Genomic DNA, 15,605 nt, shown 5'->3' on the forward strand with positions numbered 1-15,605 from the left:
GTATTTTATAGTGCTTCTTCCTTGTCCCTGTTTTTAGCTGTCTTCTCTTATGTCGACTGGTACTGATGCTTAGTCATTTTTTAACTCCTCTCTGTCTTTGTGTTCTGTAGTTTTGACTTTGGTGCATATGACCCCATATTTTTTTGTGTCCTAAAATAAAACAAAAAGCAAACGTAAGGAAATGATATTTTTTGCCCTCCTTCCCATTGTCACCACTTCAAATGTACAAAAACAAAGCATCTCTAAGAACAGGTTGAACAAAGAAAACTAAGAATCATACAACAGTGCACACAAAATATGTCAATAATCTTGCCTTTTGATACTAAACCTGGGACAATCATTTGTAAACCTGGAGCTACACCTTCCAGCATTAGTGGGAAATGATTACTCTCTTCTCTCTTTTACACTTCCCTCTCACTTTTAGACCGAAATGGGTGGTTTCAAATAATAATAATAATAATAATAATAATAATAATCCCTTCAGGCATTTGTGGTATCATCTTGTACGTATCTGTTTCTGCTTGTATCCACCGTGCATGCCTGTTATGTTGTACCGTGTTTGACCATATGTTGCTCCAGAAGTGTTCCATGTCTGTTTTGTTTGGTGGATTGTCTATTTTAATGTGTGTGTTATCTATTGTCTGGTAAAATTTCTTTTGGTTTGTGTTAATGTTTGGTTTTGTTTCGTTCTATTTTCACTTTTTTTGTACCTTCTAAGTCGTTTGGCCAATGCTTGTAATTTCTGCTACTTTTCATCTAATTGCTCTATCACTTCTTGTTGTGAGATTTTACCTAACCTTTTTCGTTTTTTTTCTGACATTTAATTTCTTATAAATTGTGTTAGCTGTCCGATGTCTTTTCTCAGTTTTTCTATTCTGATCTGTAGCCTGTGTTGCCATGCTGGTTTTGTGGGTTTCTTCTGTGTGTTGGTTGGTTCTGATCTCTGCCTAGTGTGTATATTTAGTGTAGTGAGTGCTCCTATATAAACCAGTAGTTGTAACTCTTCCATAGTTGTGTTTTCATTTATTTTGTTGTGCATGATTGTGTTGATAGTTTTTATTGTTGTTTCGACTTGTGGGTTATTTGGCAGTCTATGCAAGAAAGGTCTAATGTCTGTATTTGTGTCTTTGTATTTTATATATGTCAGCTGAAATTTTTCTTCTATATCTAACATGTGTGTCACTTCGTGTTCTATTTGTGCTTGTTCTGGTGGCTGTCTTAAGATTTCGTTTTCCTCTGATTGTTTAATTGATGCATGTTGTTCTTTGTTTGTTTGCTCTGGGATGTTTGAGTCCATTACTGTATTTTCTTCTTCTTCTGATTGCACATTATTTTGTTCCAGTATTTGTTGTACTTGTTGTTTGATGTTTTCTAATTCTGACTGGGGTATCCTGTTATTCACCTCAACACATTCACATCTAACTAAATTATTTAACAGTTACATTGCAGACCCATACACATTCCCTGATACACTTACACATGGAATAACTTATCTGAAACCTAAAGATCAAGCAGACACAGCAAACCCAGCTAAATATCGTCCCATAACATGCCTACCAACAATATACAAAATATTAACTTCAGTCATTACACAGAAATTAATGACACATACAACACAGAACAAAATTATAAATGAAGAACAAAAAGTCTGTTGTAAAGGAGCACGAGGATGTAAAGAGCAACTGTTAATAGATGCAGAGGTGACATATCAAGCTAAAATTAAACAAAGGTCGCTACACTATGCATACATTGATTACCAAAAAGCTTTTGATAGTGTACCCCACTCATGGTTACTACAGATATTGGAAATATACAAAGTAGATCCTAAATTGATACAGTTCCTAAAGATGGTAATGAAAAATTGGAAAACCACACTTAATATCCAAACAAATTCAAATAATATCACATCACAGCCAATACAGATTAAGTGTGGAATATACCAAGGAGACTCATTAAGTCCTTTTGGTTCTGCCTTGCTCTGAACCCACTATCCAACGTGCTAAATAATAAAAATTATGGATACAATATTACTGGAACATACCCACACAAAATCACACATTTGCTATACATGGATGATCTAAAACCACTGGCAGCAACAAATCAACAACTCAACCAATTACTAAAGATAACAGTAGTATTCAGCAATGATATAAATATGGCTTTTGGAACAGACAAATGTAAGAAAAATAGCATAGTCAAGGGAAAACACACTAAACAAGAAGATTACATATTGGATAACCACAGCGACTGCATAGAAGCGATGGAAAAAACAGATGCCTATAAATATCTAGGATACAGACAAAAAATAGGAATAGATAATACAAATATTAAAGAAGAACTAAAAGAAAAATATAGATAAAGACTAACAAAAATACTGAAAACAGAATTGACAGCAAGAAACAAGACAAAAGCTATAAATACTTGTGCTATACCAATATTGACCTACTCATTTGGAGTAGTGAAATGGAGTAACACAGACCTAGAAGCACTCAATACACTTACATGATCACAATGCCACAAATGTAGAATGCATCACATACATTCAGCAACAGAAAGATTCACATTAAGCAGGAAGGAAGGAGGAAGGGGATTTATCGACATAAAAAACCTGCATTATGGACAGATAGACAATTTAAGAAAATTCTTTATAGAATGAGCAGAAACTAGCAAAATACACAAAGCAATCACTCATATAAATACATCGGCTACACCACTGCAATTTCATAACCACTTCTACAACCCTTTAGATCACATAACATCAACAGATACAAAGAACGTAAATTGGAAAAAGGAAACACTAATATAACTTCACAACCAACAAATTATGAAAAAATTCTTATTTTGTGTATAACGAATACTTACGTTCAACAGCATTCGTTAGTTTGAGGACCATGCTCATTATTTTGAATGTTTGACTTGAATACATAATTAGTCATGAACTTAATTACTGATAGAATGACTCATTCAGTCAGCTGTTTATCAATTATTATTCCTTGTGAAATCACTGGTTATACCAGAAAAGATGACCATGACTACAGTCAGCACAGATGTCATTGGCTACAGAGAACCTCAGATGACAGTGCTCCAAACTTAATAGTGAAGATGAACATCACAAACGTGTAAACAGTAAACTTTCCCTGTACAAACATTGTTAACTACATGCAATTTTAATAAAATTGTGGTACCATTCTCTTGAATATAATTTGCTTTATTGAGTTAACATGATACATGCCTAGCATTGCCTAAATTGTCCTTTGCCTTTTTGGGAATTTAGAATTTTTTGTGCATATTACGTGGTTTTTGCCTGTTTAATGATATGCTGAAGAATTGTACAATACTGCTTATAGCAGATTTTCAAATCATCATTAGAGCTTATTCATGTGCAAAAAGTAACACTCTCCCTTTCTAGCACAAGATGCATTCATCACAGATTTTAGCCACTCTTTTTTTGTCAGCTTCCTCTGTAAATGTCCCTGACTCACTTTAAAGGAAAAATCTATGTCTGACATTGTATGTATGTTTTATGGAAGAATTAAATTTCTATCATGAGTGATTCTGTATGGAATTTGTGTATGTAAGTGATAATAATGATTTGACTTACATCTCTGCACACTGGATGACAGCCATACAGTGGTCAAAATCTAGGTAGATCTGTAGTGAATACGCTACTGGCCATTAAAATTGCTACACCACAAAGACAACTTGCTACAGAAGCAAAATTTAACCGACAGGAAGAACATGCTGTGATATGCAAATGATTAGCTTTTCAGTGCATTCACACAAGGTTGGCGCTGGTGGCGCCACCTACAACGTGCTGTCATGAGGAAAGTTTCCAACTGATTTCTCATACACAAACAGCAGTTGACCAGTTTTGCCTAATGAAATGTTGTTGTGATGCCTCGTGTGAGGAGGAGAAATGCATACCATCATGTTCTCGACTTTGATTAAGGTCGGATTGTAGCCTATTGTGATTGCGGTTTATTGTATCGGGACTTTGCTGGTCGTGCGTGCTTTATCCCAGTGGCCTCGTATCACTAGCAGTCGAGATGACAGGCATCTTATCTGCATGGCTGTAATGGATCATGCAGCCCCGTCTCGATCCCTGAGTCAACAGATGGGGATGTTTGCAAGACAACAACCATCTGCACGAACAGTTCGACGACGTTTGCAGCAGCATGGACTATCAGCTCGGAGACCATGGCTGCGGTTACCCTTGATGCTGCATCACAGACAGGACCACCTGCGATGGTGTACTCAACGATGAACCTGGGTGCATGAATGATGAAACATCATTTTTTTGGATGAATCCAGGTTCTGTTTACAGCATCATGATGGTCGCATCCGTGTTTGGAGACATCGCGGTGAAAGCACATTGGAAGCATTTATTCGTCATCTCCGTACTGGTGTATCACCCGGTGTGATGGTATGGGCTGCCATTGTTTACACGTCTCGGTCACCTCTTGTTCGCATTGACGGCACTTTGAACAGTGGACATTAAACTTCAGATGTGTTACAACCCATGGCTATACCCTTCATTCAATCCCTGCGAAACCCTACATATCAGCAGGATAGTGCACGACCGCATGTTACAGGTCCTGTATGGGCCTTTCTGGATACAGAAAATGTTCAAATGCTGCCCTGGCCAGCACATTCTCCAGATCTCTCATCAATTGAAAACATCTGGTCAATGGTGGCTGAGCAACTGGCTCGTCACAAAACGCCAGTCACTACTGTTGATGAACTGTGGTATCGTGTTGAAGTAGCATGGGCAGCTGTACCTGTACGCGCCATCCAAGCTCTTTTTGACTCAATTCCCAGGCCAGAGGTGGTTGTTCTGGGTACTGATTTGTCAGGATCTATGCACCCAAATTGTGTGAAAATGTAATCACATATGTCAGTTCTAGTATAATATATTTGCCCAATGAATACCCGTTTATCATCTGCATTTCTTCTTGGTGTAGCAATTTTAATGGCCAGTAGTGTAGATTGTTTGCAGCGGATTGCTGTACATTTCTCAGTTTCAATTAAATTGTTGATCTACTGTTACTATTCAGTAAACTTTTCTCTTTTTTCATTCTGTAAATTCTTCCTGAGTAGTGTAACTGGGTCAACATTCATACGTCTGTGAGATTTTACTTTTTCTTTATTAATAGAAACTGAGCCAAGGGGGTGCTTTACTGCTGCCATTTGGCCCTCAAGGTCAGATAAATATTTTATTATGGAGGTAACACCTGTTTCATTAAAGACAATTTTACTTAGTGCAGCAGAAACTGATAATTTATTTCTGTGTCCTATTCAGTCATGTTGAGAATGTGACCAAAGCTTGCCATCAGTGACTATAGATGCCCTCAATCAGAAGCATCAGAGATGAAATCTATATTGAAATCTCTGCATAGAATAACTTTTTATCCTCACTAATTGCACAATGAAGCTTAAAACATTTGCTGTTTTTAGGAGGGCTATACACAACAGCCATCTTGTATGTTGCCGTGCATATTATTAAGTATAGTACTCAGATAAATGGTCAAAGCAGTAATCATTTAGGTTATAGCCTGAGACTTTATTCCACTTCCCATGTAAATAGCTTTTCCCCATGTTACCCGAGGTTCCCCAAGTTTTGTTAAATGAATGGTTACAGTATTTTTCTAATCAATGTATGTATGTATGTATGTATGTATGTATGTATGTATGCTTCCTTTGCATATCGTTCCTTAATGTACTTAAAATTTATTATGACTCACTGAATTTACCACATAATAAAGCTGAGTAAGAGCAAACAATATACAGATTTTCCTATCGTCAGGGTTTAAATGACTGTCATTCACCAACAACCCATCCCTAAACCTACCCAGAATAGAAAGTCTTACTTTACAATCCACTGAGAAATTTCATCACCACATGGTCTCTGCTTATCACCTGTTAATTATTCTTCTCTGTTAGACCAGATTTGGGTGTTAATGTAATGTAAATAACTATTTTGTTTAATACAATTTAGTTTTATTTCATGGAAAACAATTAGTTTCCTTTGTACACATATGTTTGTGAACATTACAATACCCAGAAAGAGTCTCTTGATAAATCCAAACTTGGACAACACATGTAACTGTGTACCAGCAATGAACTACATATATAAGCTCAGTAGAGTCCTCTCTTTTGTGACCAGATAGACATGTTATTCACAAAGACCAGAGAGTGAAGAGCAAAAACAAAGTAGACATGAGAAAGCTAGTGTCACTATTCCTTGGTGGTTCAAAACAATGTGATATCAGAATATGAGTCAGTTGAAGGGGTATCGCAAACTAGTGTCTGGGGAATGGAATCGCCATACAGTGAAATATTGGTTCATATGAGGCATTCTACTTTAACAGTAACACAGCACTAAAATTAGAGCACTGCAACTAGTGGCTACTGAACTGCACATTTCATTTGCAACACAGAAAGTCTACCATCTTGCCGATGTACAAAACACACAGTACAGCTTCGAGCACAAATTTGGCTCAATGCTGGGAGTACTGCAGTGCAATTGGATTTGACAGTGGTTCAGTGCTGCAGTGCAGTGCTGTCCGCACACGCACATGCACACGCTCTCTCTCTCTCTCTCTCTCTCTCTCTCTCTCTCTCTCTCTCTCTCTCTCTCTCTCTCTTTCCATCTCTCCATTTTCCAGAAGGCACAAATTCTTCTAATTCCAGTTGTCACTATAATGGTTACTGTTTCAACTGTATTAGTTGTATTTGGGTGAAACTTGTGTATCATGCTCATTCTGAGCTTTCGACACTGTGTCTCATGAAATCTTATTGAACAAACTGCAATTCTATGGCTTTACAGGAAGTGCTCTGGAATTGATAAAAATCTTATCTAAGTAATAGAGTGCAGAAGGTGGTTTCTAATGGTGCAGAATCAGATTACTTACCTGTGGGCATGGGTGTTCCACAAGGTTCTGTACTTGGCCCAATTCTATTTATTATTTATATAAATGACTTACCATGTAACATAGTTGGGCCGTCAACTAGGACTTACTTATTTGCAGATGATCTTGCAGTCTGTATAACTGCAGAAACAGCACAGAGGGTGAAATATGAAGCAGACCAGTGCACTGTCAAAGTTGAAAATTGGTGTAAAGCTAATTCCCTTTGTGTCAACCGAGGGGAGGGGGGGGGGGGGGGGTATACAAGACCTGTATGTATCGTGGAATAACAACACTGAACGTGAGCAGAGCTCAAATGCTGTTAATTTCCTTGGAATCTCAATTGATTCAAATTAATCCTGGGGTAGCCATATAGAAAAAGTGGGAAGCAGCATTAGCAAAGGAATATTTGCTCTAAGGAAGCTGCGTCTTTGCCTAGATGTGCCAGTACTTAAAGTGGTTTATTTTGCTTTAATACACAGTCACATTTCCTATGGTACAATACTATGGTACATGTTAAGGAAATGTCTAGTTTTTGAGCAATAAGGTCATACATTCATGAGCCATATGTTCATTTTTCAGGCAAACGGCAGTATTATTCCCTAACGAAAATAAGTTCTGTGATATACTGTGTCCTACTGTAAAATGGCATTTCTGTAGTGGTGTATTTTGGTGTATCATAAGATTGCAGTCATGTGTAATAATCAAATCTTATTACAAAATGTTTGGGGCAGCATTTTTGAGAGCAATACAAACAATTAAAACAGCACTGTTGCGATAATGTTTGATGCCACATTTTCCTAATCATAACATTGATTGTAGTACACTTTTGAAATTCAGGGCAGTTTCTTTCCCTTGTCATATAGACATTTGATGATAAACATCTGAATGAAGTTTCATTATTAATACTCAGTCATGTGATGTGTCTTGAGATGCCTCCAGAATAAAAGTATTTCTGAAGCAGTCTTAAAGTCTGTGAACAAGAAGTTTATATTGCCTGAGAAAGTAGAGTTTTAACAGCTGTATGTATTTATTGGGTTGTGGGGGAATTATTTCTGTATGTATGTGTTTTCTGTTAAGGATTTCTGAATTTCAGGTTCTTAAAACACAGCTCCAACTGTTTGCTCAGTCCAAGACTCCAGCAATAGTTAGGCGTTGCCTTTTAAATGTGGAATGAAAACGTGTTTAACTAACTGATAACATGGTTCCATGTAAGTTCACTAGAGGTGCTTGTATCAACTACTATGTTAAAAGCAGTTTTCCACATTATTAGGTGTGTCATCCTTGGTCCAAATTTACCTTTTTGTTCTTGAAAACAAATTTTCAGCTTTGTACCTAAAAGTCCTGCAGATAGCATACATCTACAAAAGCTTTTGATTCAAGGCATTTGCATTTGTTTTTTGACAGAAAAGATAGCCCAGTTTCGTAAATTGTAATCTTGGACAATCAGACAAATACTCTTTAAAATTTTCAAACATTTCATTTTTTTATTAAAGAATATTGATATGATATTGGAAGGTTTTCACAAAATCTGACTGCATTATTAACTACATACATTGTACAGTTAAACAAGAGTGTCACCGATATGTATTTTCTGTTGTGCTTCTTTTTAGACATTTCTTCATGAGTGTAAACTTCCCTATAACTTTCTACAATGGTTTCTGTTAATTCATTTCATTAAGCTCTGTCTATTCATGATGGTTTGTGCTCCCTTGTATAATAAAGCCCTCCATTCCCACTGTTTACTGCTGTGGCCCCATAAAGACATTCATCTTCAGAGGTACCGTCGTCGTCGTCGTCGTCATCTAATGTATCATTTACAGTGAGAGATATTTCTCCAGGGAATTTACTGTTAATGAGTTTGAATAGTGTATTTGAAATAGAAATGTCCTCATTTCAATCTTCAATCACATTTCGATACACTATTGCCTGTGCTGCATAGTTTTGTTAAATTTTCACAACGTCGGTTGAATTGTGGTGATGCTTGCTGGCTGAAAAGCAAAATTGGTAATACTAATGTGAAAACTTTTAACTGTAAGAATAAATGTATTGACAATATGATCATAAAGACTTTGATATTGTACTTTAAACATATTTGAATATTTTACCACATGAAGCCAGACTGATTGAGGATGTGCAAATATGCACAAGCGCTCTACGGGTAGTTAATTCTGCATGACAACAACAGAGGGAACTGTCCAAAATGTGAGCCTAGAGTCACAGAATTTTGAATTTTTATATGTAATTAAGTCAAAACAAGGCTCTGGGAGTAGACAACATTCTGAACTACTGATAGTCTTTGAATAGCCAGCCATTGCAAAACTCTTCCATGTGATGTGCAAAATATGACAATTGAAATAGCCTCAGACATGAAGAAGAATACAGTAGGTGCAGTTCCAAAGAAAGCAGGTGCTGACAGGTGTGAATATTACCGAACTATCAGTTTACTATCAGTTTAGTTAGCTATGTTTGAAAAATGTTAACATGAACTCTTTAACAGAAGAATGTAAGAACTGGTAGACGCCAACCTCAGGGAAAATCCGTTTAGATTCCAGAGAAATGTAGGAACACACAAGACAATACTGACCCTATGACTTCTTTTAGAAGAAAGGCAAACCTACATTTATAGCATTTGCAGACTCTGAGAAAGCTTGTGACAGTGCTGACTGGAACGCTCTCTTTGAAATTCTGAGTGTAGCAGGGATGAAATACAGGGACTGTAAGGCTATTTATAACGTGTACAGAAACCAGACAAGGGAACCAGTGGTTGAGAATGGAGCAAGGCAGGGATGTAGCTACCCTGATGTATTCAATCTGTATACTGAACAAGCAGCAAAGAAAACAAAAGAAAAATTTTGAGTATGAATTTAAGTCCAAGGAGAAGATATAAAAACTGTAAGGTTTGCTGATGACATTGTAGTTTTATTGGAGACAGCTAAGGACTTGTAAAAGCAGTTGAATGGAATGAACAGTGTCTCGAAAGGAGGATATACGATGGATATCAATAAAAGCAAACCAAGGATAATGGAATGTACTCAAATTAAATTGGGTGATGCTGAGGGTACGAGATTGGGAAATGAGATACTTTTGCTACTTGGGCAGCAAAATAACTGATAATAGCCGAAGTAGAGAGGATATAAAATGCAGACTGGCAATGGCAAGAAAATCGTTTCTGAATAAGAGAAATTTGTTAACATCAACTTATGTATTAAGAAGTCTTTTCTGAAACTATTTATACAAATGCAAATAAATATGAAGTGTAGCAATGTATGGAAGTGAAACATGGACAATAAGCAGTTTAGACAAGAAGAGAATATAGGCTTTTCAATGTGGTGCTAAAGAAAAATGCTGAAAATTAGGTGGATACATCATGTAACTAATGAGGAGGTAGTGAATAGAATTAGGGAGAAAAGAAATTTTTGGCACAACCTGACTAGGAGGAGGGATCAGTTGACAGGACACATTCTGATACATCGGGGGATCACCAGTTTAGGGACAGGAGAGAGAGAGAGAGAGAGAGAGAGAGAGAGAGAGAGAGAGAGAGAGAGAGAGAGAGGTGTGTGTGTGTGTGTGTGTGTGTGTGTGTGTGTGTGTGTGTGTGTGACAGTAAACAGATTCAAAAGAATTTTGGTTGCAGCAGTTACTTGGAGATGAAGACACTTGAATGTGATAGAGCAGCATGCACAGTTGCAGCAAACCCGTCTTTGGACAGAAGATAAGGACAACAACAACAACAACAACTTATATAAACATGTCTTACAGTGAGGGCTACAGATACGTTGGACACTTCATTGATAGCTAAATCTGTCAGCCTGAACTGTTGAGTTGTGTTGCAGACAAGTATCAGAATGGAGCAACATGGAATTGTAACTTCCACGTACGAGAGTTGGAGCTTAAATAGTGGCAACTGATTATTCACAACTGATACAAAAGAGTTACATGTTAGCACCTGTTACTGTCCTTCAAAGCAGTCACCATCGTTGTGTAGAACCTGTTGCTAGAGATGTGGAAGGCGTAGTATACAGTTAGCAGAGCATGTTCTGTTGATGGTGCATATGGAGCAGTCTACTGCCTGTCGAATCTCTGGAACAGTTCTGAAGTAAGTGCAACGAAGTGGTTCCTTCATCTTTGGAATCAAATCAAAGTCACAAGTCCTTAAGTCTGGGGAGTAGGGTGGATGGTACAGTACTTCAGAGTCCCATCAACTGAACAGAGCAGCCACAGCACTATGTGCCCACGCATTGTCGTGCAAAATTATGGGAGGTTTGCGCAGAAAGTGCTGCTGCTTCTTTCGCAAAGCTGGTCACAGATGATGCTCCAAAAATGAACAGTAATACTGTGCACTGAAGGTGGCATTCGCTTCAGAACTGTTCCAGAGATTCGACAGGCAGTGGACCGCTCCATTCTCACCATCAACAGAACAGGCTCTGCTAACGGTATACTACGCATTCCACATCGCTGGCAACATGTTCAACACATTGCTGGTGACTACTTAGAAGGACAGTAACAGGTGCAAACATGTAACTCTTTTGTATAGTTTGTGAATAAACAGTTCCCACTATTTAAGTTCCATCCCTCTTATTAAGAGGTGTCAGGCAACTCCACCTGCTAAGTTTCAACAGTACAGAATGCAGACATATATGGAAAGCAGTGCCCAATGTACAAGCCTTTGTGGAAGAATGACAGTCTTCCTGTGGTCTGCTTCTTCATCTGACACATCACACATCAGCCTTGTCTGGGCTATGGTCAGCTGGCAACTTGTTTGTAAGGGTGCTCTTGCAGGCAGTGTTAATGCTTTGTGAACATGCATATGAGGTGTGTTCAAAAAGTATCAGGAATTTTCATTTTTTGAAAATAATTTTATTTATTCATCTACATTGTTCTCATTCAGAGTAATCCCCATTAAAAATTATACACTTACGCCAGCATGCCTTCTAATCCCCGAAACAATTATGGTACTCAGTCTTTGCGATAGCACTTAGCCCATTCAGCAATGTGTTTTTAATCGTATTTAAGCCTGTAAAACAATGGTCCTTTAAGATTCTGTTTATTTTTGAAAACAGAAAAAGCCACAAAGAAGTACATCTGGGAAATATAGAGGCTTGGGCACCATTATAATGTTACTTATCGTCAAAACTTCAGAAACAGTGGAGTATGGGTAAGCACATTGTCGTGGTGCAAAGGTCGTAAGTTGTTTCACCACAGAACCAGGCCTTTATCTCAGATTGTTTTCAACGCAAGCAGCATTGAACTTCTAGATCGTATTCCTTACCGATTGTTTGATCTTTTGGCAAGAACTCGCAACATACAATGCCATTAAAATCAAAGAAACCAGTTAGCAGAACCTTCATATTCAGTTGCAGTTGCTGATCTTTTTTCGATCTTCCACTGGGATGATTGAGCCTTCATTTCGACATCATACCTGTACACCCATGTTTTTGTCACCTGTTATGAAAAGTTTCAGTAGTTTTGCACTGTTGTTGACTTCATTTAGCAACTTGTGAGCAATTCCCATTTGCAGCTGTTTTTGCTTGAAATTCAACACCTTTGGCACAGATTTTGGTGTACAGGTCTCATTCCCCAAACATTTCATGGCATGAGCCAGTTGATGTGGCAGCATCATCAGTAACTTCACTGATTGTGCTTAGGTGATTGTTAATACTCATTACTTTCACTTTTCCCACATTGTCATCAGTTGTTGATGTGCAGAGGTGTCAAGAATGTCGTCTTCACCCTCTTCATAGCCATCTTGGAATTGGGTATCCTACCTGTAAAGCCTTGTTTTACTCACTGCAGACTCACCAAAAACAAAATTCAACATTTCTAAGATTTTGTTACTTTTATTCCATTTTTATAGCAAAATTTAATATATCCATTTTTACCATAAACCATTCATCACCACTTGTTAGGAAACTTATGTATCCTTATTAATAGCTGATTGCATACTAGACATCCAATACAGCTATAAGTGTACAGGTATGTTTGACATGTTTATGAAAACAAGAACAAAAAATTGTGCAAATCTGACTAATACAACCCTCGAAATTACAAAATTCCTGATATTTTTTGAATACACCTCATACAAAACATACGGAGTGAAATCCCAAGAAATGTATGCAGGTTCACTTCTATTCTGTACCATGACATTTAGAGACTGTAATTGGAGCTGGTGGAAGATTCATGCCATGCTGTACCTTAGTACTCTATATTAACATATCAGGTTAATTTCACTCGGATTCATCCTTCTTGTTGTTATAGTTTTCATAAAAATTAGTGCGATTTTTACAAAGAGAAAAATTATAGATTTGTCTCACGTTTACTAGGGTAATTAATAGTGACTGGGAGCCATCTGAGTGCCCTTGTCTGATTACATACTGTAGGGTTAAATTTTTTGCGGTTGGAAGTACATTGCATATGATTAAATGTTTATAATATGAAATTTGTGTACTTTTAAACTGAAGGTAATGCTAGAAGGTATCTTCTTCTATTACAGATAGCCATTAATGGAAGGCACTACTGTACATATACACATCGTATACCATTGCAGAAAGTTCAGGTTGTCCATATAAGTGGTGATGTTGAAGTTGACTTACTGGAATATCGAAGGGTTGAGATCTATCCTGAACAGTATCCAGGCTACAAAAATCCAACTGTAAAAATTCCAATGAATAAGTCCCTGCGAGATGAGCATGAAGATCCACTGGTAAGACGATAAAAAATTTAATAGAGTAAATAGGAAAAGATTAACATCAAAGAGAAAAAATTAGCGTGCTATTCCCAGTGTTAAGGCCCAAATATGTAAATTGATTCACCCCTATAATCACTCTAAAATCACTCCAAAATTCATAAAAAAGAAAATCATGTATTGGAAATATTTGTAAGATGTTAAACAGATCAACCATTCATAATAAATATAAATTAATATGAACGGCTTTTATAAATGACATTTGCTAGTTAAGATTTATTTAGTGGTCATAAATTTTATTAAATGAAGTTATTGAGGTTATGTATAAATAATCATCTGAACATGTGAAATGAATTCAGATGTGTCTTACAAATCATTGTAAGTAATATCCTTTGAGCAGTCTTTTCAAAATATGTCTCTTTCTTCGCAGGATACGCCTTTTACTGGAAGTTTAGAAGAATTTGGTATTGGCCATGAGCTTGAGATTACTGGAAGAGTAAAAATATTGCCTCACTCGTATGTAGCTTATCTTTTTACAAAAATTAATGTTCATATTTTTTTTCACTTCCAGAATATTTTTAAACCATTTTCTTGTGAGCAGTTCAGTACATTTCTCTTTTTTTTCCCTTTCCAGGTTCTATGTAAACCTTCAAAGTGGATCATACGTGTGTCCACATCCAATTATTCCACTTCACATCAACCCTCGTTTCCGTGCAGGTTACACAATGGTACGAAATGCTTGGGTGAAAGGCAAATGGGGTACTGAGGAGAAGGCGCACTGCTCGCATTTCCGACCTGGTCGACCATTCTGCTTAAAAATTGTGTGCACTGAAGACCAGTATTCTGTGTATGTGGACGGGTCATTGATGGACAGTTTCAAATACAGGTGTTCTCCGCAAATTGTGGACACATTGTACATCCATGGTGATATTGTGTTAAAAGATATTGTTGTGAAATGAGAGACTTCCTTGGAATGTTTGACTGTCAGCTGTTCCATCTATGTCATTTACATGGTGTAACATGTAGTAAGTGGTGGTCAGTTCAAAGGCAGTTTTTGTGGTTTCCTTCCAATAGACAGTTAACAAGGGTAATGTGGGGGCCAAAATCTATGAATGACATATTTTGTAAACTTTATCAAATTTGTACTTGTATTTATAAAAACATGCTAAGCAAAAGTATTATTTCTTGAAATTATTTTTTAAAAGTTGATTAGCAATCTCTGTGACTTGCTTAGGAATAATTTGCTAATATATTTTTGCCACTGATGCACTGATTTGTAGACTTGCTTTATAGTTCCATTGCTACAGTGTAGCATGTAACATGGTTGAACAATATTTTGTAAATAAATTTTGAGTAACCTGGAAATTTTCAGCCATGAAAGCACTTTTATTATTCAACACATACAGAAATATTCATAAAGTGGGTCCAGTTAATTCTCAATATTTATGGGATGAACAATGCTGTTTGTTGTTTTCCAGATACAATTAAATGAGAACTTTGCTCACAGAGGTGACAGAATGGAACTTACTTGCAGTTCGTCATAAACTAATGATGATGCTGAAAACATTGGCTCGGAATCAAACTGTTCATTATCTAGTTGGAGCCAATACTGTAAGATTTTCATTTGTGTAATCAACAGTTAAGAATTTAATTGTGTGTAGACCTTGCCTTTGTCAATCACATTATCACCTGTGACACTTATTTTATTGGTCAGATTGCAGTGTTCATTTTATGACTATATAATGTGCTTTAATATTACCATTTGCTGAGCTTTAATCTTAGCTGATAGTTGTCTTCATCCAGAATGAGGACCATAAAAATGTGGGTTCTTTTTGTAAGACTATTGGCTTGAAAGGAACTGATCATTGATTTCCATCAATTAATTGTCACATCAATGCAGTTTCAGATCATTATTATGAGTATTATCAGCTGAGGTAAGCAAATTATATGTCTGTAAAGAATAAAGGGCCAATATATCAATAAATCTGTGCATTCAGTTTGCTACAGTTTTGTCT

The 15,605-nt window shown here is 36.8% G+C and overlaps 1 protein-coding gene across 1 annotated transcript in view; it reads left to right on the forward strand.

The window, feature by feature from the left end:
- Positions 1-14,955, forward strand: part of LOC124619748 (galectin-6-like) — a 437,408-nt gene extending 422,453 nt beyond the window's left edge. The window contains exons 5-7 of the mRNA XM_047146327.1: positions 13,399-13,608; positions 14,021-14,106; positions 14,225-14,955. Of these exons, the coding sequence (XP_047002283.1) occupies positions 13,399-13,608; positions 14,021-14,106; positions 14,225-14,549 (621 nt within the window). The 3' untranslated portion in view covers positions 14,550-14,955. The remainder of the gene's footprint in view (positions 1-13,398; positions 13,609-14,020; positions 14,107-14,224) is intronic.
- The last annotated feature ends 650 nt before the right edge of the window (positions 14,956-15,605 follow it).

This window comes from Schistocerca americana, chromosome 6, assembly GCF_021461395.2.
Source record: "Schistocerca americana isolate TAMUIC-IGC-003095 chromosome 6, iqSchAmer2.1, whole genome shotgun sequence".
NCBI classification, from domain to species: Eukaryota; Metazoa; Arthropoda; class Insecta; order Orthoptera; family Acrididae; genus Schistocerca; species Schistocerca americana.